The sequence below is a fragment of the Psittacula echo genome (genome assembly GCF_963264785.1).
Source record: "Psittacula echo genome assembly, chromosome: 2".
Taxonomy (NCBI): Eukaryota; Metazoa; Chordata; class Aves; order Psittaciformes; family Psittacidae; genus Psittacula; species Psittacula echo.
In genome coordinates, this window is record NC_137737.1 from 45,338,014 (window position 1) to 45,365,541 (window position 27,528).

Genomic DNA, 27,528 nt, shown 5'->3' on the forward strand with positions numbered 1-27,528 from the left:
GGAGCTCCCCCCTGGCTCCCACGCTGCCCTGGAGGGCTGCTGGCCACGACCCAGTGGAGCATCCCCGAGGTGCAAGGCTTGTCATACACAGCAGCCCTTGGCTCAGTGGCTTCAGAAATAAGATGCAAAAAAGTTCTCTAAATATAAAGATTTCACATGTTGCTTTTTTCACATAAGTGTAAACGTAACTGCTGTTCTTAAACGCAAACTTTAAATCTACTCTGTAAAAATACAATTACTGCTGCCATGGCAGAAACCAGTCATCCCTTTTGAAGGAATGCCTTGAAAATACAATCATAAAATCCCTGCATGTTATGGATTTCATTAACATTGTACTCCCCTAGGATTCCCAATTGCACAATAACAGGAGTTCTTTAAATTTTAAATACCACAGACAGGAACAGTTTCACTAAAACCAGATGTGAAACCCTTGCACGGGCTTTCTTACTGGTTCTAAGTACTGAAACTGGCTGGTAACTGATACCTATTAACATGTTTGTTGTTCAGATTACAGAAATGGAAACACTATACTATTTTTCCTGTGAAAGGATACGTTAATGAGGGACAATGACTTACATTGCATTGGCAGTTCCCTGCTGTTGATTAAATTAAAGGACTGGTTTTATTTTTTATTTTAAATTATGCTATTTCACACTGAAGGGCAGTCGAGTGTGTGAAACGCTCCAAACAAGTAGGTTGAGCTTAAGGTTGAGAAGCTAATAACATCTCATATGACAATAAACTAACTTCATGCTTATTTTTGGCAACCCTTGCCTCATGCATATCTTTATTCCATTCATATTACAAAATCCACAAACTTTATTAATGTGTTTTTAAAGAAGAAATCCAATCTGGAGTGACTCTGTTTCTGATTATTGAGTCACTCCAAATCTCACGTTAGTTGAACAATTTTCAAAAGTGTGTTTGAAGGTAAAAATAAAATGGAGAAAGAACTGTGCAGACTTACGGTGTGACTGTGCTATGGATATTTTGAATATAAGCTTTAACATTTCACCAGCTAAGGAGAGGGACAGAAAGGCAGCTTTCACTCAGCAGAGCCCGGTGAAAGCAGGCAGCATTCAGATGAAGTCAGGAGTTAGTACCCTGTCAAGCAGAAAGGAGCAAGCTCGTTTTGCCACCAAAGAATGGGTTTCACGTCCACAGATGGAACTCATGTAAATCCATTATTAACAACAAGCCAACACTATTTTCCTAGGTATTTTCAGTGAAATAGACCAAAAAACGCCGACACCTCTAAGGAGACAATCATATCGCATGCCCTCTAGGCGTCCTTTATCGATACTGATCTCCCTTTGCTGATACGTAACTGAGGTTTTCTGTTTATTTTGTCTTAGCAAAAACATTAACCTTGAAGGCAGGGGTAAAACAAAAGGAGAACTATAATATTTCCCCTGTACAAAAAATTGGTACACAAAGGAAATTAGCATTTGGAGCTGAATTTTTAAGCTGTTTTTCCCATGTATGATTGTACATATCTCATATATATGCCCTAGTTGCATATGCATATTAGCAGTTTGAAGGCAGACATCACTACTTAACCAGCTGCAGTGTGTGTGCAGGTTTGGAAACCTGCAATTGTGAAGAAATTAATGAATGCTGATACATACAAAATCTCTGTCTCTGAGACAAGGGCATGTAGGCAGAAATTTTCACTTTAGAAGTTCTGAGTTCAGCATTGCTGTATCCTCCAGCCTATTTTTTGCTTTTGAGTATGTTCTAGAGTTCTTGAGTTCTTGCTCTGTGAAGCAAAAATCCCTTTACGCTGTACTGCACAAAAGCAAATACTTCACATAAATGGCTAGTTTACAACAGCATACAGAACAAAACAGATCAAAGTGACCTCAGTCCTTCCTATACAAAAGCCTTCCTCCAATAAAATACTATAATTTTTTTTTCCTTGCAGGTAATTTAAGAGTGTTTTATCAGTTACATGTCCTTGGCTGTTTGTCTGTAAGCTCTCATGGAGATGAACATCTGTTCCTGGGGATATTTGTACAGAGGAAATATGGGATTTCAATATTTCATCCAGATACAAACTTGCAATGTGCTTACTGCCGATGGCATCAAGACTTTGTAGAAGATGGAGGTTCATATGCACAAGGACCCTGTTGTTGAGGTGCCTGGTGGTCTGAAAAGCTTAGCACTCTTCTCAAGGATCACCAAGTAAAGTTAACAAGAAAGCTTTTAGAAGACATCTGGAAGTTTTAATTAGCAATGTCAGTACTGAATTAAGCCATAATAAATAAGAATTAATATCCTCCTGACACAAATGGAACCAAAGATGAAACAAACCACGTATGCTGTGAAAAGACAAGGGTGGTATACTCAATCTCTAAACTAGCTGGGCTGCTTCTGTAACATAGGTTGAGCAGTAGAAATGATTAACGGTTCTTCTGTTAATGCCTATTCAACGCAATGAATCTTCAAGCAAGCCTTTGTAGGTTCAGTCATGCAAACAAGACCTAGCTCTGCAGAGAAGGCTGCTACAGCCTAGTTGTTCTGTCATAAAGTCTGCCTTGGGGATGCCAGTCACTCCATATGAGCCATGGACAATGGAGGAGATGCCTTGGGGCTAGACTGCTCAGGGAAATGGTTCATGCTTTCTTTTCCAAGCCAGGAGCTTGGTGAAATAAGTGAGAGCTGTGGCATGAGAGAATAGCATGTGAACAACCACCAGCTTCTTGGCTGATGTGGTATCTGGAAGCAGTGTAAAGCTGCTAAAAATTATGCTCAGTGGTTGTTTCAGCCCCTGAGCACCCTGGTCTATGGCAGAAGGCTAAGAAACTCATAGTTAGGAGGCTCAAAGTACCCTGAGTTTTGTTAAGCATAAACCCCAGAGAAGGTTGAATTCTCTTGTGTTTGTTATTAAAAAAGTTACTGCTTAAAAAAAGTCCTTTGAAACTTTTTCTCAGAAAGATCTAGTTCTAAGAGAAAGGATTAAGCTATATATATATATATATACAAAGTCATCATAAATTAATAAAGTTAATAAGCACACAGAAAACATGAATGAGGTTTGAGTAGCTCTCTTGTTTTAATTATCCAGTCATAATGCATAAATGACAGCAGAAAAGAAGGAAATAAAGAAAAAGTGGCGGGTGGCCCTCTGACCAGATGAAACATGTGGAATTTGATTCTGATGCATTCCACCCTTTTTGCATGTGCATTCCATGGATTGCAAGTGGCAATGATTAATAACAAGCTTTACACTTAGATAAGGCTGCAGAGATTTTTACATTTATACCAAAGTAAGGAAAAAGATCAATAGAATTTTTTTTTTGCCACTCTGAAGTCTGATTAGCGATTACCAAGTTGCCAAGAGCTCAGGATGTGTAGGGCCCCCTAAGCAGGACACCTGAGAGTCCCATTGTGTGCCAAGGATCAGAAATGAAAGATTTCCCCTCTTTTTTCCCTTTGCTAACTACTACTCAACATGTTTTTAAGCTTTCTTGCAGACAGTAAAACTCACAGGAAACACCAATGTGAACATTTGTAAGGACAGCTAATAAGGCATTGTTTTTACATGTCAGTTAGTAATTTCCTATAGAAAACAACAGAAACAGGAGGAACGTTTCAAGCACATGAACAAGTTTTCAATATCAGCAATGTTGATCTAATATGCTTAAGTGTTTCTCTTAGCTTTTGCCAACAGAAATAGAATCTAGGTTACAAGCAAGAATGTAAGTCAACCTATAACTGAGACAAATCAATGTTTTATTCCACCTAATGATATTAATACTTGCCTGTTGGTATAGGTTATTTATATACAGTAATTCATATGAATAAACTTAATCTGGTCATGCGCCAGTAAGCTATGGGCCTAATAACAAATAGCAAACAATAAGCCCAAGTAGATTGGCTGAACTCAAGGTGCCTCTTTGAGGCGACAAATGTTTGCATGATTTCTCTTGTATTAACAGAGCAAAGCTGAGGCAGCCAATGTTGCTAATGAATGTTGTGCTTCAGGATGTGGAAGAATAGGCACAAGACAGAAACCATTGAACTCTTTTGATGTGTAACATATTTTAGAAGGGACATAGGTCTTTTGAGGTGAAATCTGAGTGCATGAAAGCACTGTGCTGTATTAATGCTTAACTGTAATCAGCTAGAGACATAGCACATGCTCAGTTTACTGGGACATTCCACTTTAAGTGCATGTTAAACTAATATTGACTTTTCCACTAAACCAAAATCTCTGTTATTTGTGCCCAGAAGACTGAAAAAACAATAGATGTGGGAAGCAGAAGAATCAATCTTCCTGACCTTTTCTTTTTTCATACCTTTGAGAGTTAGTCTTTTTTTGTGTGTCTAATACGGAATGTGAGCTATTCACTTGCGGTGATTCTTAGATTATGTGAAAGTCCTTTACTTTGTTATTTTTGTCTTTTCTTTTGCATTCTCCACAGAGTATTACTAATAATATTTTTTAAAAGTTATCTCTTTACCTGTATCCATTCTCTGATAGAATCTTCCCCCGGAGTCCATCCATTCTCAGGGTAATTTAGCCGGGACCTTTCTGAAGACCAGATAGCGCTATACTGGGAGGAGACAGTGATTTGATCAGAGTGAATTTCTCCTGACTCCATTCCTAGTGGTTCCATGCACTGGAAATCTGAAGAAAAATAAATTACCATTGTTATTATGGTCAGCCTTTTGATTTAGTCTTCGAATAATGAGAACATTTTCCTGCTTTGAATATGAATATCTAAAGAATTTATTTTTATGTGACTCTGAATTCTTTAGCAACTTTGAGTGAGGCAATATGGGCTTGCGGTGTCATTCTTAATACTGTCATTCAAGTTGCCATGGCAATTCCTGCAATAATAATGCTATACAAATATTTTTAGCCCAGCATTGTAGCCATTTCAATATAGGACAATAGAATTCTCATTTCTAGGGTGGCACAGGCACTTCTGTGGGTTCATAATACAAAACAACGTATGTTCAACTCATAATTATGCACAAAGGCAGGAAAGACAAACCAGGCGACTGTATAAAATAATTTAATTTTAAAACTATTTACATCAGTGGAAAAAGTACAAAATCCTTTAAAAATATTATTAAAATTTTAGCAATTCTCTTTGGATCCTGGACACTGGAAAGAAAGAGATCAGCAAAATTTGAATCCAGGCCAGAAGATGAATGACCTAAGGGAATTAACAAGTCTTCTATAATGCTGATCGTCTCCATCCAATCTTTTTGTTGATACAAAAATTACCCAGACAATTCAGAATCAATTGACATCTTACTCACTATAGTGAATTCAAAGGCTGGTAGGTCATGGAGACTAAATTCTTCTTTAAGTCTTCAAAAAGAAAGGCTTCAACCTTGCACTGGCCTGAAGCAACAGAGGCCAGTGGTTTTAGCTGGACCCTCACACTCAGCTGTTCACGAGCCCTGCTGTCAGTTTACCAACCTCACTGCAAAGGCAGGAGAAAATAACAAGTGCCTACGCTTCTTTTTAGTGACTTCATAATATATAAATGTAATTCATTCCTTCATTAGCAGTTCAAGGTAAAATACCAGTGTGTGAAGTGGAGTACACACTCTTTTATCACATCTTTTCTGAAGCTGATGCATCTCTAACAGAGGGATGAGTGCTGAGCTGAAGGTTTCAAAATCCTGGAGCTGGAAAAATGAGCTTTTAATAAGGAAAATTCTGATTTTTCAATGAAAATTAAAATATTCTGAAAAAATTGTTTAAATATTTTATGTGGGATCCAAAAACTTCTATTCAGAAACACTATCAGGGTATTTTATAAGAATAGTGATTAGGGTGCCCCATAACTGAATTATTAAACTTGCTGCCAAACTGCATTTCCCATGTTGTACCATCCTTTCCCACATTTATGTGCTGCTTCAATGTATTATGGGCCTTGGGTAAAGTACTGAAGCTGAATTATGTAAGGGCAAGACTCAAAATAAATGAACTTCTGCTTGATATCAGGAGAGCTGTAGGCCACTACAAAGAACACAAGACATGGTAACTGGGAGTCATATTAAAATATCTAAAAAGTAGGTGTCTAGTTTTGTTCTAGACATGCATACTTTCCCTGTAGTCTACTGAGAGGGACAAGTACCTCCTGGGGACACCTCACATCTTTGTGACAAGTAGGCTGAGTTGTAACCTCTGGAGGTGACCCTCTCTGTTTTGACAACATAAAGAGCAAATGTGGCTGAAATTGAGAGAAATTATTCCTCTAAGTCTGTGTCATAGAAATTGTTTCCTCTTGTCATCCAAACGGGTTTTCACACACACTTACTTCTCGTGTTCTGTTGTACTATGTTTAAGAGCTGAAGGCATCCCAGCATAGCAGATGTTAATTCTGGCTCCAGTGTGATGTTCCTTCTACAGCCCAGGGAGGATGACTGTGGGAGACCAAGTGGCCTGTGCTAGGAGGGGTAGGAGCATCACCTATATAAGGAGAAGCCAAACTAGCTGGAGGTACAATCCGAGGGAGATGGAGGATGGAGGAAGCTTCACACCAACATAGGCAGGGTATTTCCTGTTCCCTCTTCCTGACTATGCGTGTATGGGAAAGCTATTAGAGAGGCAGAGGTGCAGAGTAATGGTGATGATAATTTCAGTTTACTGATTTTTCTTTTGTTCCTTCTTTGACTAAACAAGTACATCCAATCTGGGTGGATCTCCTCAAAATTCAGTAAGTCGGAGAAAAGAGCTAGAGTTTGATTTAAAGTGTGTACTTTATCATCAAGCAAAGCAAGGAAATCTGTAAGGACACGGTTTAACACAGCCCATTATTTTCCTGCGTCTACCTCACTTCATTTCATTCTCTATCCAAAAGGTAAGCACGAAAATAGGGCAACTGGGAAAAAAATATGAGACAGAACAAAGCTTAGATAGCTTATGAAATGGTTTAACAAGAGCACATATATTAAAAAGGTTCTGTTTATTCAAGAAATCAATCATCAAAGCTAATTCTATTTAATAAAAGGAGGCTTTGGATAGTGCATTCGTTGTTCATGTTTCATTGTTTTAATATGAGTGTCCAATTGCTCTGCATTCCTGTGTTTCCTTGGTCAGCACAGTTTGTCACAATAATTATCCTGACTTCCTGGCAATACTGTGGAATAAAATTGAGGAGAATTCTGCTTCTTGCACTGCTTTTCAAAGGGCTGCTGTTCTTTAAAAGAAAAAAAAAAAAAAAAGAAAAAAGAAAAACAGAAGCAAATCTTCCCCACCATCTTATTTATTTAAGGTCTCTTTAAAGTTTTATGCAACACCTGGAGTGCAAGAAGACATAGCAAAGAATATTTTCCAAGAAACTCTGTGGGATAAATAAATACTGACCTTCTGATACACTGCTCTGTGACACACTGTAGTTTGCTGAAAATCCTTCTTTTGCTATTGCACTGTCAGTGTAAAATACCATTGAAAGAATCCCTGTTGAAGACCGGACACGTCCTGGGTTGTTCTGCCCACAATAACGCCCTATGTGAGGGCCAACTGCAAAAAGACAGGATATAATAGTAAACTACCAGTTCTGGTACAACAATAGATGCTACTGCAATAACATCCTAAAGAGAGCCCCTCAGCAGGAAATAGCGAACCTTTGCAACAGTTCAAAATCACAATTTCATCGATAATTTAGCAGTGAACAATAAATTGCTTAGCCTACCCTAGTAATTGCTTACCCTACCCTTCTAAAATGTTCCAGATAGCACTCCATAAACCTCTGAAAATATAAAGAGCTAGGATTTCAAAAAGGGTCCTTTAAAGTATACAGAAAGGGCAACGATGCACAAAATTACATTTTCCAAAGTGTGATTGAAGCACCTATTTATGACAAGGACATCCGAATGGCCTGATTTGCCCACCATTCTACAACATGCTCTGGGAATAGGATTTCAAGCAGCACTTTCCCGGTTTTTATGCTCAATACTGCAGATAATCTGTTAATTTTATAGTGAATTTAGAAAAACACTTTTGCACTCATATTGAGGATATAACTAATAACTCCTTATCCCCTCCTATTTAGGCTTTCAGCACACCCATATAGATCTTTTGCCCATATGTTCAATATTAAAGAATACTGTAAATAATTCAAGAGAAAAATTTTTATCCTTTCAAAAGATCAAGGATTTATTAAGTATATCTCCATGTTACAGCACACACGCATATATACACACATGCATGATCCCTCTCAGTGCTAATAATACAAGAACCAGTTCCTGATATTTTTCTGGATTTCCTGTGCAGTGAGATAATCTTTTTCCTTAATTAAGCTGCTCAATCCACTACTGACATATGTGGCCTTCAAGCACTTGAGCATTCCCTACAGACAGGTCCCTAGGCTGTTGAATGGTGGTACATCTGTGCTTGTAAACAGTATAAAAGGCAATGATAAAACCCATCCATGGAGTCAATCATGAAAATAATCATAAGGCATCATTCTAATGCTTACACCACCAGCTTTCCAGGCTTAAATTAACACCTTGTCTTTTCCCTAGGAAGTCCATTTCACTTTCATTTTAAAATGTAAAATATTTATATTACCTAATTATTCTCCATTCAAATAAAACCCTCATCTAACATAATTTTGTAGTCATTTACTGGCATTTTCCAGCAACTAAAACAGCTCCAGCTTGGAATAACTTTATTATGTAAGCTACACATTTCTGTAAAGCCCTAGAGCTGCCAGAAAGAAGGAACTCAGATGTTATAGTGCTTGCTGCCAGCATGTGCTTTTCTATCCCTATTCTGGCCATAGTTAGTCTTCAGTTGCCTTGGCAATCCCATGGCATTTAGAATACCTGCCAGTTCAGCCCTTTTTCACGAGGGTTGGTCAGTGCACTATTGACAGAATGAAACACACCACAGAGGATACGACTCAAGTTCTTCCTTGTCCTAGAAATCATTGAAGTTTTACAGTTTTGTTATTTAGAGTAAGTTGTTTTAGACTGTTGCCATTAGTGACTTCTTAAAAACACAAAATACTGCCCCCACTCCAATTGCTGCATTTTTCTTTTTAATTTTGCCTTTTCTATGTGCAAACAACTCTGATCTTGCTCGTTTCTGTGATAGCTTTCAATATTATAGCTTCCAATGTTGCTCTGAACTGCAAGAAAATAAGGAGGATAAGGCCATCATGTTATGGCATTCTGAGCCTCCCTCCTCCCATTTCCTCTAGGGAAGCCTCTTTGAAATGACAAACAGTAGAGAACTTTGTTTAAAGCAGACAGGCTATAAGATCCCCCATGACTCACTGGTTTATAATTTTTAAGACATATTTAGTGGTTCTGCATTTTAGTCTGCAGATTGGCCCTGCTATCACAGTACTATTCCCTTTACTAGCTATAAATGCAAAAGCAAAAAACTTCTAGAATATGACACAAAGTGCTGTTGAATTTTTTTTTGCACATGTAAACCTTAGCCTACTGAGCTAATACAATATTGATCTGAGCAGAAACAGATGAAATAGAGATTCTTATTCTTCTTACACAAAGTTCTTTTTTCCATTCAAGTCTTGAAAACAGTTGAATGACAATAAATTATCAAATGTTTTGGGTATCACCACATCCAATAAATGCTGTGTGGGGAGCACCATCTGAGCAATCATTTGGGGGATGATACTGCTGTCTGCTTAGGTAGATTATGCCACAGCTATTTTTTTTTTTTTTTTAATAGATCTTCTACAGTCCCAAATGGGAATTTTAGGGCACCAGCTGCTGAAAAGTCATTGGGCCAGAAAGTTCTTTGCAGCCTCTACCTGTAGGCCATAATCTTGCTTTGTCAGGATAAGTCAGGAAGGCTTACTTCAAATGAGAGTCACTTGGAGAAGTCCTCAACCAAGGATGCTTCTAAGTTACCCTTAGAACAATGACATTTTGGTTAGCCAGCTACTTCATTTGACTGGCCATGCTGTAGCTGTTTCTGGGACCTTGGCTCCTCTTTCCACTAGCATAGTATGATATAGTTGAAAACTGAGTAATTTTGAGGTTAAAAGATAGAGGAGCAACAAAGAAATCTGTTCTGAAAGTTTTTCCCAAAATGAAAAATGTAGTTCCAGAACTTGAATGAATCCTTCATTATTTTTAACAGGTATGTTTGATGGTTTACAGAACTGAGTTTGGAACATACAGAATATGGCTGGTGGTTTAAGACTAAACAGAAACCTTATCCTTACTAACTCCTTTCTACTGTACAAAGATTATACATACCATGAAACTTTGAGACTCATTGAAATACACATTTGCTTATCCAGCTGCAATCTTAGCTTTTAGAATTCAGGGAAAAAGACCCAAACCAGCAAAATACAAGAAAAAAAAAATGGTAACCAGACTTCTAAAAAGGAATGTTATGTTAACTAGCCATTGTACTGATTTTTAAAGCTGACCTTTAAAAGTATGCTGGTGTGCTGTGGACAGCATTTTCACAGCAGTGTGACTGTTATTGACAAAACATTTGAACACAATTTAGAAAGCTAAAGAGAAAAGAGCTGAAAAATGAATCCCATCATCACAGTCCAGTAGTCACCTACACTGAGACTGTGTGTACTCTTGTATCTTAATAGCTTCTCACAAGAGTGCAGAAAGCAACCACAATGGAGGAGAAACGCACTTAGACTGATGGCAACCTTCATTTGCACTGATGTTAATGGCTGAAGTAAAGAGTTCTGTTGTGCTTTGTAATTCAGTGGAAGCTCTTGCGGTATTGACTGAAGCAGCGATGCTTAGCCTGTGGTTCTCAAACCATATGTGAACGTCTTTAAATTACTTTTGAGCCCTAGTAGACAGTCTGTAGAGCTTCAAAGAGAGTTGCATGATGAATATGTGCAATTCATCATTTAAGCTAGACCCCATTTTGAGTGGGTTATTTTTCTTCAAAGTCATTAATGGACTGCTCCTAGCTGAGGCTGGCTGAGGTATATTTGTGCTTTAGGTAAAGATATTTTTGGTGTCTAGTTTACTCATGCAAAATCACATATTTCTATTCTGTGATCTACTCACTCTTGTGCTCTAACTCCACTTGTTTTGTCCATCAAACCATAGTCCATTTTCTGTACAATATTTGCAACGTGCACCTGTAGCTTCCAAATATTTTCCAACAGGGTTTGTTTCACTTACTGCTTTGCTCAAGAAAAGAGGCTGAAGAGTGCTCTTGACATGCAGTGATGCAGAAACAAAACGCCAGGTTTGGGCATTCCTAAATGCCTACCATTCTCCTCCTGAACCAGCAAAACACTTAAACCAGTGTTTGACTTCAGACCTGAAGGTGTCCTTGGTGAATTCCTTTTAAAGTCAATCTAACTGCTCACATGTTTTAAAGATAAGAGCATGTTTTGCAGAATCAAGACATAAGTACTCAGCACTTGCCAAAGTCAATCCACTAAAAGGACAACCAGGTAGGCTGAGGACTCCACAACTGTGACAGAACATTTCAGGATTAACATCTTTGTGAATAACTGCTACAGTTGCTGTCAAATTGTCTAACAGAAAATTGTTTTAAATCAGGAAAATGGCAATTGCATAGAAGCAAAATGTAAATGGAAACATACTGATTTTGACATATCCTTTTAAACACTGTTGTGAAAATCTGTTTAAGAGAACATTTTGCCTTTTTTTTTTTTTTTTTTTTTTTTTTTGGGGAAAGGAAGGAAAAAAAATACAAATGTAGAAACAAGCAAATTCATTTCCTGCCTATCTATTCACTGTAGCTGATCAAATCCTACAGTGAAAACATTTTCCACTTATGTTGGGTTTCATGTGCTCTAACTTAGGTACCTAAAGTTTACGTATGAGTTAGTGATTCATAGCTCCCAGCACAGTCAATGAGATAAGAACATCCAGAGCTCTATTAACTGCACCTTAAATGTCTGAGACAGATCAGAGTGGGGTTCTGTTCTCTGCTGAGAACAGAGGGACTGACAGTGCCTGGCTCAAACATTGATGCCTGGTTTCCAGAGTTGGGTGAGAGCAACATGTTCAGAGGGCTGTCCAACTAATTCTGCCCTGGTTGCAGCCACAACCATTTTCCATCAAACTGTTCTCTGTGTCCTATTAAAATACTGCCATCATCCTAGCAAATCACAACTGTATTGCTGTGGAGCAGGGCATTTGAACTGAGGGAGATAAATTTTTTTCAAACATTTAAAAACTCTTTCTACTTCATGTTTGTGTCAGTGTAGTGCAATGGTGGCTTTAATCTCTAGCACAACTGGGCATATGAATAGCAATGCAGTATAACAAAGCTAAATAGCTTCCTACATCACTAAACAGAGCAGGCTGAGGACCACCCTCTGGACTTGCAGCCAGTAGCCAGGGCTGTTCCTGGGACTAAACTAACGGTGTGACACATCTCACTCCCAAAGAGCTCTTCCATCTAAATGTGCCTGTGTCCAAAGTGCCTGTTAAGAACGACCCCTGGCTTTTGCTGTCTTCCAAATTGTCCTTAGGAATTGCTTGAGAAAGTGAAAACTGATATAGGTTAAAACGATGCACGAGAGTATGCCAGCAATTAAGAAGTATATACAACCATGCCTTGGCCTTGCTTTATTTAGTAGTGTTGATATAGCTTCAGAATATTTTTTCATGGACCAATGGGAAATGGACAAGCTGCTGACAGACACCCTGGGTGAGCTTCCTCTCATCAAAGGTAACCATACTGTCTAATATTTCCAGAAATTTACTACTTCCATGTGGATGCAAATTAAATTTATTTTGCCTTTCTTTCTCCTTCCCCCCTCTGCCCTCCCCTGATTATCTGGATACTCTGTTTCTGATATCTAGACATTTTTAATTCCTATCTTCAGTTTATGGCTGGGTCATATCAGTGGTTTCCTGTGTCAGCTTCGCTCTTCAGCTGAAATAGCTCTCCCCGTCAGAGAGAAGAATTCCCACTTGTTCTGTGATACAGTTATAGAGAAGCAAGTCACATTCTTTCTGCCTATGTAGTGTTAAGTTAAAGAGAGCCTGACTGCTGGTTAAGGATTGTCCTACATGAGATGACGCAGCAAACATTTCCCAGCAACTGCCACAACCTCCAACAGTTTGTAATTAAGGAAACATTTCTTTCTAGTCTACAAATTCAGTTGAATATTTACAAACATGTAAACACTCTTATTGGATGTCAGCATCATTTTGGGTTTAGACAGTTTGTGAGGGAACTGGAAGGCTGATAATGCCTGTTGTTAATTGCTGTTCAGTATGGCTCAGTCACTATCTTAAACCAGGAAATTACGGCTTTGAAATCCTCTGACACTAAAAAGAATGCCCGTCTTTTTAGTAATATTACCCATAAATTGATTGATTGGATCATCTTTTCACATGTCAGATTAAATGGAAGTTCTACAGGAATTCAGCTTGGACAGATTTGGCCTATATACAAATAAACCTATTATTAAATGCTCCAGACATCATTATTGCAATGTTATAATACTGTTTTCCTAACTGAGGCATTAAATACTAAATAGTCTTTCAGCTACTGTTATGGCTCTTTCTTCATTTTTTATTGGAATGGATTGAAAAGAGCTATGATAAACCCATTGAACATAAACCAAAAAGAAAACCAAATATGTTAAAAAGCACATACCTATTTACTGCAGCATCAGTAAAAGCTTTAATTAAAATTATATTGGGGATTTATGTAGGAAAACAGGCAAGTTTAACTGTGTTAATAAAATATGTTCCTTAAGTTATATGTTCTAATTTAAATGAAATATTAATGTAGGATTACCACTTTGTACAAACTGCCACTGCTGCTCATAAAAGCAAAGAAAATATCTATTAATATGGGTTATTATATCAGTGGAAGACTGAAATAGTTGTAATTAGTGCCCAACACAAACAACATAAATATTCAGTTGTTGAAATTTGCTACCAGTTACAAAATTAAGAAGAAAAAGGACAGCTTCAAGATGCTTCTCTTTATCAGCTTATGCCATAAATAGAAACAAGTGAAAAAGGCATCACAAACAATCAAGTTTGCATTGAATCATAGAATCATAGTGGTTAGGGTTGGAAAGGACCTTAGGATGATCTAATTCTAACCCCACTGTCATGGGCAGGGAAGCCTCACACTAGACCATGTCGCCCAAGGCTCTGTCTAACCTGGCCTTGAATATTGCCAAGGATGGAGCATTTACCACTTCTTTGGGTAACCTGTTCCAGTGCCTCACCACCCTCATAGTAAAGAGCTTCTTCCATATATCTAACCTGAACTTCCCCTGTTTAAGTTTAAACCCATTACAGTATCACAGTATCACAGTATGTTAGAGATTGGAAGGGACCTCAAAAGATCATCTAGTCCAATCCCCCTGCCGGAGCAGGAACACCTAGATGAGGTTACACAGGAATGTGTCCAGGCGGGTTGTGAATATCTTCAGAGAAGGAGACTCCACAACCTCCCTGGGCAGCCTGTTCCAATGTTCTGTCACCCTCACTGAGAAGAAGTTTCTTCTCAAGTTTAAGTGGAACCTCTTGTGTTCCAGTTTGTACCCATTACCCCTTGTCCTATCATTGTTTGCCACTGAGAAGAGCCTGGCTCCATCCTCACGACACTCCCCCTTTATATATTTATATACACTAAAAAGATCACCCCTCAGTCTCCTCTTCTCCAAACTATAGAGACCCAGCTCCCTCAGCCTTTCCTCATAAGGGAGATGCTCCACTCCCTTAATCATCTTAGTTGCCCTGCGCTGGACTCTCTCCAGCAGGTCCCTGTCCTTGAACTGAGGGGCCCAGAACTGGACACAATATTCCAGATGCGGTCTCACCAGGGCAGAGTAGAGGGGAAGGAGAACCTCTCTCGACCTACTGACCACCCCCTTTCTAATACACCCCAGGATGCCATTGGCCTTCTTGGCCACAAGGGCACAGTGTTGGCTCATGGTCATCCTGCTGTCCACTAGGACCCCCAGGTTCCTCTCCCCTACACTACTCTCTAACAGGTCGTTCCACAACCTATACTGGAACCTGGGGTTGTTCCCATTCCCCCTTGCCCTATCACTACAGTCCCTGATGAAAAGTCTCCCCCTGGCATACTTGTAGGCCCCCTTCAGATGCTGGATACATAGATGTTTGCACAATTCGTATTGGTGTTTGGTCACACTGAAGGTTAGTCATTCAGCTGGAATAGTCCCTTTTATGCTGGAGTCACAGCCTATGGAGCTGGGGTTCTTGGAGAACTGGTAAATGGCTGCCCTACCTAGAGGCGACATGGATCTTGTGGACCCATTGCTGGGAAAACCATTGCTAGAGAAACCATGCAGCTATTTTGCTCATCAGTCTCAGTGTAAAACAGGAATATGAGATTGGGCAGAGGGTGAAATGGGGGCTCACTGGCACTATTGTCTTAGCTAATATCCAGCTATGCACTTAGTGTATTTGCACAGGGTCAAGTGTGTTCAACAGCTAAGTGGAAAATTACTGATGTGGCAGAGAAGTAAGTTCCTGAAGGGTACCCAACACACCCACCCTCACACATGTGCCCAGCTAACCAAAGATTATAAATTAATCTATTTAAGATAAAACCTTTGGATTTGCTTATACTGCTGGAAGAGAGAGCACGATGAGGGAGGAACCCCGCAGTGCCCAATCACTGAAACCGCCAGAACGAATAACTCAGTGGCTGTTTACTGACCTGGGTAATCATTTAGCCACTATGATTTCAATTGTATGGACACCACGTTTTCTCTGGCAATGAAATTTTCTGCTTTGACAGCTGGTCTGTAACCTGGATCCTCCACAGCTTGGAGGGTTAGTACCTGAAGTCCAGTTTGTGCAAGTTGGAAATTTCTGGACAATACTCATGTGTTAGCTGTGAAAGTTTGGGGACACATGAGGCTTCATATTTAATTTATTTTAGTGTAGGAAGTCCATTACATATTCCCTCTAAAAACAGAGCTTTCCCTCAAACTAACTGTTCAAAATTTAACATATTTCATTAAAAAAAATTGCTCACACTGTGATATGCTTTACCGAATGAATTTACAGAACATTTTCCCCATTTCTCTTTAATTCAACTCATTTCACAGAAATCAAGCAAGGACCTCTCTACAATGACATTTAAAAAAATGAGCACATGCCTTCTGCAGCCCATACAGCATAATGGTTATGCATATCACAGTCCATTTTTCTCTTACCATCAGGGAATCCATCCCAGATTTCCAATCGGTCATAGCGACAGAACGCTCCCCCTGGAGTATTTGAATCAGGTTCTAGCTCAAAGCTTTCAAATTCCAGTATGATCTCTGACATCTTTGGTGCAAAGATAATATAAGTGCATTCAAGGCTATTGGGATACTTTTCAGGGAATCCAGGGGATTTTATCACTCCACTTGATGAAGTAAAGTTTCTGGAACATTCAGGTCCTGTAAGAGAAAAAACAAAATCACCTGGGTTAACACTATGCTACTAAGCAAAGTAGTTAACTGGAGAACAAATAAGCTCGTATTGTCTCTCCAGCAGCAAAGGTGGCTTTTCAAGGAAACACCTCATTTTAATCTCTGCATTAATCATTCAGCCAGCTTGTTCCTATTATTGATAGTCAGATTTTAAAGCACAATTCACATATACTGTCTGATCTCCAATTTTCAATTTGTATGGAACAATATGAAAACTTGTACCAGTCTAGAAAAAATTATGACAAATACAAAGTCGTGTGGGAACAATGAAAGTGTAAGCTGCAGAAATCTCGACAGAGCCCTAGAGAAATAATTATAACCCCTTCAAGCTCAAATCTTTAAATCTTACAGCTGACAGCCTTTTATTGGTGAAATAGAATTTTGTACAAAAGCAAGTGAATGAATTCAGTAGAGGGAGTAGTGGTTTCAGATTCCTGGAGCACTGACTCAGTAACTCTGCCAGATGTGACCTATGCCTCCTTGACAAACTAAATGTGAAAGGTAATTCGTACATGTACCAAGGGTGAGTGACTCATTCTGAGTGGTGTTGACACAGGTGCACCAGTAAAATGTTGCTTTTAGTGCAGGCATGATAAACTGTGTAATCACAGAGGCAGTGTTGCTAGAAGTCACCTAATGTCAATGTTGACATACCAGCTTTCCCCAATGTCCCCACCATTGCATAATGGGATGCTTCAAACAATGCTTTTGGAGGGGCAGGAAAGTGGCAGTAAAGATGCAAGGGTATAAAAGGCCAGATCGCTGGATTTGCCTTTGAGAATACAGGGAACAAGAACTGGAGTCCTTCTCTTGTTGACAGATTGCATATTTCTTCTGTTTAAGTCCCTCAGGAATCCTCTCTGTGGATCCCACATTTGCAGGTGTGCTCAGAAGTCAGCTGCAGGCACTGTCCACACATCCTCCCACAAGGTCAGCACAGGTATCCCCCCTGACTTTTGACATTCCAAATTTAATGGATTTAAGTGATTTACAGGATTTGGGGCATTAGAGGACAGCAGCTGACCTGGGGAGTTTGAGTAGGATGATTCAGATCATCAGAAGTCATTCAGATCATCATCATCCATATCATACACAAATCCATGGGATCTGATGAAATCCACCCATGGGTCCTGAAAGAGCTGGCAAATGAAGTTGCTAAGCCACTGTCCATCATATTTGAAAAATCATGGCGGTCAGGTGAAGTTCCTGATGACTGGAAAAAGGGAAATATAACCCCCATTTTCAAGAAGGGGAAAATGGATGACCCGGGGAACTACAGACCAGTCAGTCTCACCTCTGTGCCTGGCAGAATCTTGGAGCAGATTCTCCTGGAAGGGATGCTAAGGCACATGAAAAACAAGGAGGTGGTTGGTGACAGCCAGCATGGCTTCACTAAGGGGAAATCCTGCCTGACCAATTTGGTGACCTTCTATGATGGGGCTATGGAACTGATAGACAGGGGTAAAGCAGTTGACGTCATCTACCTGGACTTGTGCAAAGGGTTTGACACTGTCCCACACGACATCCTTGTCTCTAAATTGGAGAGACATCAATTTGATAGGTGGACCACTCGGTGGATAAAGAACTGGCTGGATGGCTGCACGCAAAGAGTTGTGGTCAATGGCTCAATGTCCAGCTAGAGACCAGTAACAAGTGGTGACCCTCAGAGATCGGTGTTGGGACCGGTCTTGTTCAATATCTTTGTCGGTGACACAGACAGTGGGATTGAGTGCGCCCTCAGCAAGTTTGCTGATGACACCAAGCTGTGTGGTTCAGTTGATACACCGGAGGGAAGGGATGCCATCCAGAGGGACCTTGACATGCTTGTGAGGTGGGCTGATGACAACCTTACTAAGTTTAACCATGCCAAGTGCAAGGTCCTACACCTGGGTCGGAGCAATCCCAGGCACAGCTACAGGTTGGGCAGAGAAGAGATTCAGAGCAGTCCTGCGGAGAAGGACTTGGGGGTGTTGGTTGATGAGAAAATGAACATGAGCTGGCTTCAGTGTGTGCTCGCAGCCCAGAAAGCCAACTGTATCCTGGGCTGCATCAAAAGGAGCGTGACCAGCAGGTCGAAGGAGGTGATCCTGCCCCTCTACTCTGCTCTCGTGAGACCTCACTTGGAGCATTGTGTGCAGTTCTGGTGTCCTCAACATAAAAAGGACATGGAACTGTTGGAACAAGTCCAGAGGAGGGCCACGAGGATGATCAGGGCACTGGAGCACCTCCTGTATGAAGACAGGCTGAGAAAGTTGGGGCTGTTGAGCCTGGAGAAGAGAAGGCTGCATGGAGACCTCCTAGCAGCCTTCCAGTATCTGAAGGGGGGCTATAGGGATGCTGGGGATGGACTCTTCATCAGGGACTGTAGTGACAGGACAAGGGGTAATGGGTTCAAACTTAAACAGGGGAAGTTTAGATTGGATATAAGGAAGAAGTTTTTTACTGTGAGGGTGGTGAGGCACTGGAATGGGTTGCTCAGGGAGGTTATGAATGCTCCATCCCTGGCGGTGTTCAAGGCCAGGTTGGACAGAGCCTTGGTTTAGTGTGGGGCGTCCCTGCCCATGGCAGTGGGGTTGGAACTAGATGATCTTAAGGTCCTTTCCAACTCTAACTATTCTATCATTCTATGATTCAGATGAAGGTCTTTGGACATAAATTAGAGGAAGGACACAGTCAACACAGTTTGGTTGCAACAGGCAGGTCTGTGTTGTAGTAAGAGTGAGTATGAGGTTTCAGTTTGGATGAGGATGCCCAGAATCCTTAGGGAGTGTAGTCAGGAGCTTTAGAGGATTTCCAATGTTTAACACAGATCATTGAAGGAGAACAGTCTGGCTTGTTGCATATATGAATACTCTTATTTCACCATAGAATATGCTTTCCTTGTGAACGTGCCAAACATATTGCCCCCCACAGATTTGGCCACCTCTCAGCTAAATTCAGCATGCAAGAGAGAGGTCTGAATGAATTGACGCAGTTCAGGTATTTTTGTCCTTCTACAGCCACTGATAGGAAATGCTTGAGCTATCACATCAATATTCTGAACACTTCATGGCATATTTTGGAAGATGTGGATATTAATGCTCATGTAACCTGACCCATTCCAATTTGGAAAATTACATTTTGCCTATAATTAAATCACCCCCTTACACATTAGTCAGATATTTCTCTTCTCTCCCTGTCATTCCCTTGTCTCCTTGTCATGTATGGGAGGGTTATATCCTGATTGTTGCTCCTCACTCCCACCAGTAGCTGCTGTTCCAGGATAAAATAGCTTTGCTATGCCATTCATAGCATAAAGTGCTCTGTACTCCTTTTGGAATCCTATAAAAGATGCAATATAAAATGTAAGCCAGGATCATTATTGCTTTATTAGATACAGCCAGATCCTGGCTCTGAGTGCACAATCGTTAGGCTCCTTATACTCACACATGGTATCTCAATACCAGCTTGCTTTATTTTAAACATGTTCATGTCAATCTGGTGCAAGAAATAAAAACTGTTTTCAGAAAAGCTGCCTCACTAAAATGCTCTCTATCAATTTTGACCCTTTACTGACACTGTGAAGAAGTTCCAGGAATTAAATCAACACTGAAGCTATGAGGAACAACATGAGGCAATCATCACGGAAAACTGGTAGAAAAGGTTCTAGCAGAGACCCGAAAGAATAGATACTTCTGAGGTGAAGAAACTACATGTTTGCATGTGTATGAAATAAAGGAGGAGATAAAAGCTGAAGGAAAGAGAGAGAGGAGGTGACAGAGCAAAGAAAGAGATGACATTGGGGATAATTTAATTTGCTCTCTATAGGTGTTACTAAGCCAGAAAATAATTTGCTTTCTTGGTTGACACTGTCTTTTCTTTCAGTTTACACCCTAAATTTAGTTGACTAAAGTTATAATGTTGAATGTGAACCACATAGAACCTCTTCCAGTGAATAGGCCACATCCTAAGATAGGCTGGCTGCCGAAGCCAAAATGATGAACATTTCAGGTTGGCTAAACTTAGGGCAATATGGGTTTCATGGTTTAGTCTGGAATTCAACTTCTTCAGTGTCTTTATGGCTAACGAGCTGGATAAGAAGTAAAGGCAACTCCTACTCTTAAAGCCCATACTTCATTTATTACAGTCACTACATGTGCTAGTCTCTCTTTACCATTTCTATTGCATGTGATTTTTTAAGCATCAGATTTTGAGTTCAGCTTAGGACACATATAGCATAATGCAGGTCTGTTTTTAAACAAAAGCAAAACCAAAAACCAAAACAAAACCCCTAAGTATGCTTCTCACAGGAATAATGGGTGAAAATACACTGTGTGCTGGAATGCAGCTCAGCACCATAGCACCGTGGGATGATTTTAATATTTCTCGTACCTGGAAAATGATGAGCGAAGTTGTGAATATGCTAAAATGAAGCATACTGGTCTGGTGTGAGCAACTGAGGTTCACCTGCATAACAGGGTGAGCTGGTCAGCTTTATTTGGTACAGATATTAAAATGTAGATTTGGCATAGCATATATGCATTAACTCAGAAGTTAGAAAGGGCTGTGTTCCACTATAACTTCTATCCTTTGTGTACATACAGCATTTTCTCACACAATACCTGATGATAACTTTCCTGCATTAATATACAGTTTATGTGGAATGAACTAGAGTTAAAGCTGCTCTGGGAGCCATAATTTTGAATTTCCTTGCTTCTGTGTGTATAAAATCATATTCATAATGCTATCTTAACATGGTTAATGCGTATCATTGAGAGATGCAAATGACCGCACAATGAAATAAACACAACGTTCCTGTCAGAGCTCTGAGTTGAAGCTCTACACTATCAGGAAGTAAATAAAAGCTTCTTTTTTTTTTTTCCTTGAAAATGCTCTGTTGCTAAAATATATTGTTTCTTGGGTCATTCTTTCAATTCTTGTTTTTCAACCTTGTTCTGCTTGAAAGATGGTACTTGTATATACAAGCACTGAGAAACTTCAGGAGACAATTTCAAGAGTTTAGCCCCTAAAAGACACCAAAATAAATAGAGATATTTTTTCAGGAAAGCTTGGTGTCATTTGGGTGCTGAGTTCTTTCAAAATATGTGACCCTGAAGGTCACCAAAAGAATTTCTGGGAGCCAAGAGTGGATTTACAGACAGGGAAGATGGTGAACAAGAGGTCTGTGGCCTCAATTAGCACTCTGCAGAGCAGCAATAGCATGCAATAGAAAAAGAGACTTCACTACTGTGCTTCCTCGTTAATAGTATAGCTTCCACCAAGCCTGTGTGCTAAACACAGCTGAAAATTTAGCTCTGGTTTAGATGTGCAAAAGAGACTTGAACGGGTTCTGAAAATGGAGCACTGTCTGGAAGTGGCATACATTGGAAATTGGGGATTTTGAGCTGCTAAACGTTGAAGTCAACATTATTATTATTATTTTTAAATAAAGTTCAGCTTACTGCCTTTTTATGTATTGTGAGTTTTGGTCCAGGCATATAATATATAAATTCTTTATCTCCATCCGACTATAGGGAAATGATCTTACTGCCTTTCTAGCTACTGACTCAGAGTTATCAAAGAGGGACTGATATAGGTCTGGTAAATCCTGGACTGTTTGCTTCTCTGGGCTTTCTATGTGTCCCAAACAGCTGTCTGTGCTCACTGGTACTGAACTCCTGGCACAAGATTCCAGCAGGTCATGTTTGTGAACAGTGTGAGCCCCTTCCCTCCTTTACCTCCCAAACATGATTTGTGAAAGCAACAGCAACATCATCTGCTGCCCATGTGTACTCTGGTCCTTTCTGAGCCCACAGCCATCTCTTGGGAATGCAGAGCAAAGCAGTAACCAAAGTAAGTCAGGGACTCAGAAGGTTACAGTGCTGTTAGGGCAGTAACATTGTAAATCATATAGTCATTATCACACACACACACACACACAAAAAAAAAGAAAAAAAAAAAAAGAAGAAAGCTAATGGTTTTGAGATGGTTGAAACTAACAGCTGATGAAGACTATCATGTTACACCCAGAGGAGTCAGCCTTCAGATGGAGGTGACCCATTGGATTCATAATAATTCGCACCCATTGAATATATGCCCAACCTTGGAATGATAAGGTAAAACAATTTTTTCCTTTAAGCATATTTGTGCATTCCCACCATTCCAAAGAACTATGGTGAACTTTCTGATGTAAGCAAAAATCACAGGTTACGAGCTATATAACAATGAATTCTCACCTCTTTTGAAAACTTCATAACGGATGGAAAATCCTGCTCCATGTGTCTCATAGTCGGAAACAAATTTAATAAAAAGATATGGGCCTGAAGACACCAAAGGAGGGGGAGCAATTTTTCCACAGTACTTTCCCCATAAGCGTCCTTCAGCATTATCTCCATCAATCACTTCAACATAATCATACCTGGTAGATAAATGGAAGGAAGAAACTTTTAACTTCCAGGAAAGAAGGAGACCTAATTAATTTAGAAACCATAACACAACATAGATAATCAAGAAAAATGCTAGCTTGCTTGGAAAATGCATTATGCTGAGAGATGTAAGCAAAATGAAATAATTAAAATGGACTACATTATGTCTGTAGACATCATCTGGCAACATGGAACTATTAGGAAGAATAGTGTCCATTATGCTTGCAGACAATGTCAGCTAAAGTAACCAATTAACAAAAAAAAAAAAAAAGAGGAAATCTCATGAGCACAATTCTGTATTATTAAATTGTGTTCCTTTGTCTGTGTAGTGTTGTTATCAATACATAATGCATAGCATTCTTTTCAAACTGTGAAGTTCTGTTATGAATTCAAAAATGTCTTTTTGGCTGGAGCTCTTTATGAACAATACTTTGATTTCCATATGCTGTCCTCCAAACATATGTTCACAGAATAATAAATAAACCCCTAAACATTAGATTTAGTTCAAAACTCCACCATGTTTCAGAGCAGTGGTAGAAAAATCTGTTATTTTCCTTGTTAACTAGACAAATAGTTTAGAGTAAGTCACAAAATCCACACGTCAGTCACAGCACTCGGTTTTTCTCGGACAAAACTTGTTGCATTACAAATCATCTTTGCTTAGGTATTTGAATCAAAAAGTGCATGTTATAATATTCATACTTGTACAGCATGTGATTACTGAACAGGCTGGGCTAAATTCTCCCCTAGGTAGTTGCTTCATTCCTAAGGACTTCATAAGGAAAAACATACAATAATGCAATAATGATTGGTAGTAAAAGTTTGCCTGGGAGCAACAGTCATGTTAAGGTTCCTCAGCCCTGTCACAAAGATGTAGGGCTTGCTCTGATGGGTTTGGTTTAAGAGGGCTGAGGTGAGCCCAGCAGCTTGGCGTACTGACACAGCTGAGAGAATAGACATCAGAATGAAGTCATGTAGAAGCAGAAGCTGCATTTCATTTCAGATGATTTCACTCAATCCCAGATAGGAAGAAGAAGGAAACACAACCTGTAGAATCAGTTTAATCTTCTAAAAAGTAGTGGCTTTTGCACCCTGGGTTGTGCTCTGGGCCTCTTTGGACTACAGCGAAAGACTTTTCTCTGCCCCTGTGTCTTTCTGTCTCAGCCGTGCTGCCATTTTATTTAACAAGTTGCTGTTAGCCAGACAATCTCATTTACTTTTCATTATCCTACTATGACTGACATTAAAATGTTGCCATTAATTTGTTTAGACCTTTAATCTACTGTTATGCTCACTGAAATGTTCTGAGAATATTAATATACGAGGAAGAGCTAAAAATGACAGGACAATAAAGTGTGTCTGACATTTTTAAAAAGATCAAAGGAAAAAGATGTCTTCATGATGACCAATGTCATTTTTAACAACTCTGCTCCAAACCATCCAGGGCACATTACTTATGTTTACATGAAATCCCGTGAGACAACTGCAAAGATGATATCACTAGTTAAAGTAGATGGCTTAAGGCTCCTTAAATTAAAAATGACATTACCTCATCAGTTAAAATTGTGTGCCAGCTTTGGTGTATATCAAGGAGAAAATAAAGCTGACACTGATGGAACTGTAAGCATTAACATATGTGAAATATTGTGTTAACTGCATTTCCTCTTATGCATTTGATTTTTCTAGTAGCAATTGCTCAGCTAGTTAGCTTCACTGTCCCATTTGAGATTGGTGGAAATATAAAGCAGAAATGTGCATTTCTATGATATCTTACAGATATTTTTAAGTAGCCTTCATTTAAAAAAAGTAGACCTTTTCGTATAGTTTCTTTATGATATATGTAAAACAGGATTTGAAATTTAGGAAAAGAGCTGTGAAAAGACCTCAGAATTGGGGTTTGCTTTTTTTCTTTGCTTTAGAAATATCCTTAAGAATACTGGTTGTAGGTTCCCTGCAAAACCTATTGGAAGTACTCAGGAATGCAGGCTGCTAGTCTTTACACTTCAGAAAAAAATGAATGTTGAGTAGTTTTAACAAGACAACCTTTCTCCAAGTAATTAACTGCCCATTAAAGAGGAAGAGTAACCACATAAAACCACAGTGTCTGAGTGACAGCCTTTTCTCTTCTCCCCATGATGACATTATTTCACTAGCATCGCAGGCACAATTAATTGCTCAAGCCCCAACAGTAGATAAATTTTCAAATGAATATGAAGAAGACCCATATTTCTGAATTATTAAATCATATGAAAAATAGTGGCTAAAAATGAAAAGCAAATTTTTACATGCTCATTTGCTTCATGTATAGAGAAGAAAAAATACCCCAAAAGATTAAAATTAGCTATTTTTATCCTGGTTTACCTTAAAAATAAACAATCTTCTGTAGTCTTACTAAAAATTCTGTATATATCCAAACCCACAAATTAACCTGCAAGTACCGATTTTGCTATTATATGAAGTAAATTCAGCAAAACCTACTCAAATTAAATTCTATTATTCTCCTAGCTTTCCTTCTTCATAGCAATAGCCTGCCCACACCTTTCCATTGTCCCTTATAGTGACAGATTTGTAATTTATGGGGCTCTTTCTGTCTGCTATGCAGCTGCAAATGACACAATTTGGTTACTAAAAGGCTGTCTTCTAACAGATTTTGCAAGCTATAGGTCATGCAGCCCTGTGGAAGATTGGAGTATTTTCCTATTTTTTTAATTTTGCTTTAAAACATTACTGACAGACAGAAAAGAAGTTTAGCTGTGAGACAGTAAGTACGAAGTACAGTTTGTAAAGGTAAACCTTTAGAGATCAGGCCTACAACTTTCACATTCTAAGGATCATGTCTTTCACTTGGCAGCTAACAAATGGATTTGGATTCTCCCACACTGGTGGCAACGTCTGATATACGGACTGCAGAAAATGAGTATCTGTATCATTTTTTTCTTAGGGAAGTGACATTACTTTGGATTTTAATAGTTCATACTTGGAAACCGATGTCCTGTTTTCATTTTTGCACTTTTCAAAATCCTACCAGAGACCACTGTGTATCAGAAACAACAGTTCTTGTAAATAGGAGAGAGTACAGTCACAACTTGAAAATGTAGTTGCTGCCAAGGAAGATTAGGAAGCAGCTTGCATCTCCCTCTGGACTTGGTAGCAGCTCTCCATAAGTTTGTCAGAAGAAGATACTGTGCCAGGGATGCAGTTGGCACATTGACATCCCTGTGAGGAGACTGAATGTGTCACCTCTGCAGTGCCCAGACTGTCTTGGCGTACAGCCCAGAATACTGAGTTTGCAAATTTGGATTTCCCACTTGGCAATTCTTCACTCAGTTACTGCTGTCAATGGTGTGGCAAATATTTCTGGTAATGTTATAGTCCTTTAGGGTTTATGGCACAGAGATGTAAATATAAACATGGTGCTAACCACTGAGTGTAGTTTAAGGTGAAAGACTAGAGCACGTGTTCTTGTGTGAAAATAGGAGATGCCTGCCCAGAAGAAGGGTTAACCGTCAGATATGTTCATGGAGCCACTAGGCCATGATGCAAAAAGCATTCCCTTTTTGCTTGTCTGGGTCTTTCCAGATATCTCATTTTTATTTGCTTCCTGGGTGCGCAGCTCTCAGATGGGACCCTGCTGAAATGCACTGCAGAGTTCACACTCTTCCTGTTCCTTCCAGCTGATGCCTGAACATGCCGTTGCTAGATGGTCCTAATTTTATGGTTCAGTAAAACAATGTCTGGGACAGAATCCCATTGGAAAGATGAGGGCATCTAGAATTCCTCTACAAATTCCTGAATGAATTGCCAAAAGCTTGCCCTTTTTTTGGAGAGTGTAAGCTATGGATTTGAAGAAAAGGCCAAGTAATACATATAAAATGAGCTCTGGACAATGAAAAACATAAACAGCTGCAGAATACAGGTTTTGGCGAATTTTCTATTTCCAGTTTCTAGTAGGTGATAACAGAGCTTACGTTTGGTTTCAGTTCTGAATATGTTGGCGACCCCTGAAATGCACCATAGCACGTTGTACTGCAGAAAGTGAAGTGAATATGCTGGAAAGCCCTGCCTGCTGCTGAAGCCAGCCCCTCTGCCAAGCCACACTCTGCTTCTACACATTTTCCTATTAATAGGGCAGTGAGATCTTATGCCTTTTTCCTAAAAAAATTCTTTCTGAAGACATACGCAGAACTGAGCTGGAATTGAAATGTCTGCCATTTAGCCTTTTGAAACAATCAGTGAAGTATATACAACTATAATCTACATCTGAATATGCCATATTCTTCTGCAGCCTACTATGATATGCAGCTATAGGGTGGTTACGAGTATTTCAGTTATTTACCTGTTGGAATGAAATGATTTTCCAGCTCTCTATTTCTTTTATCACTCTAATTCCACTTTCACCAAGCAGCTAAATCTCTCACTGACACAAATTATCCACCCTGGACAGACTGCTTTTCGTTATGGGAATTTACTTCTTAGTATGTATCTTTCTTTTGCCTTTATTTTTTAAATATTTTTTTTATTATTATTATTCCTTGAAAGGTTCCATTTCAGCCGAACAGAAAGCATTGCAAGAGGAAATCTAAATAAATGGTTTCAAGTTGTTCTGCACCATGCAGTTGTGCCCCATTAGTGGCTGAGGGTTAGAGATGGGGGATTTACTGCAGTGCTTGTGGCACAAGGCAGTCTGTATCCCTGAGTTAAAAGCTTAAGAACTGCAGGCACTCAAGGGACACCAACCT

General features: G+C 39.4%; 1 protein-coding gene across 7 annotated transcripts in view; it reads right to left on the reverse strand.

Moving 5' to 3' along the window:
• The window catches only part of NRP1 (neuropilin 1), a 116,784-nt gene that overhangs the window by 47,630 nt on the left and 41,626 nt on the right, over positions 1 to 27,528 (reverse strand). For all 7 annotated transcript variants that reach the window (XM_080610188.1, XM_080610187.1, XM_080610190.1 and 4 more), the window contains exons 3-6: positions 22,601 to 22,782; positions 16,125 to 16,352; positions 7,334 to 7,489; positions 4,467 to 4,633 (exon numbers count right to left, since the gene is read on the reverse strand). In XM_080610188.1, coding sequence (XP_080466314.1) covers positions 4,467 to 4,633; positions 7,334 to 7,489; positions 16,125 to 16,352; positions 22,601 to 22,782 — 733 coding nt within the window. The remainder of the gene's footprint in view (positions 1 to 4,466; positions 4,634 to 7,333; positions 7,490 to 16,124; positions 16,353 to 22,600; positions 22,783 to 27,528) is intronic.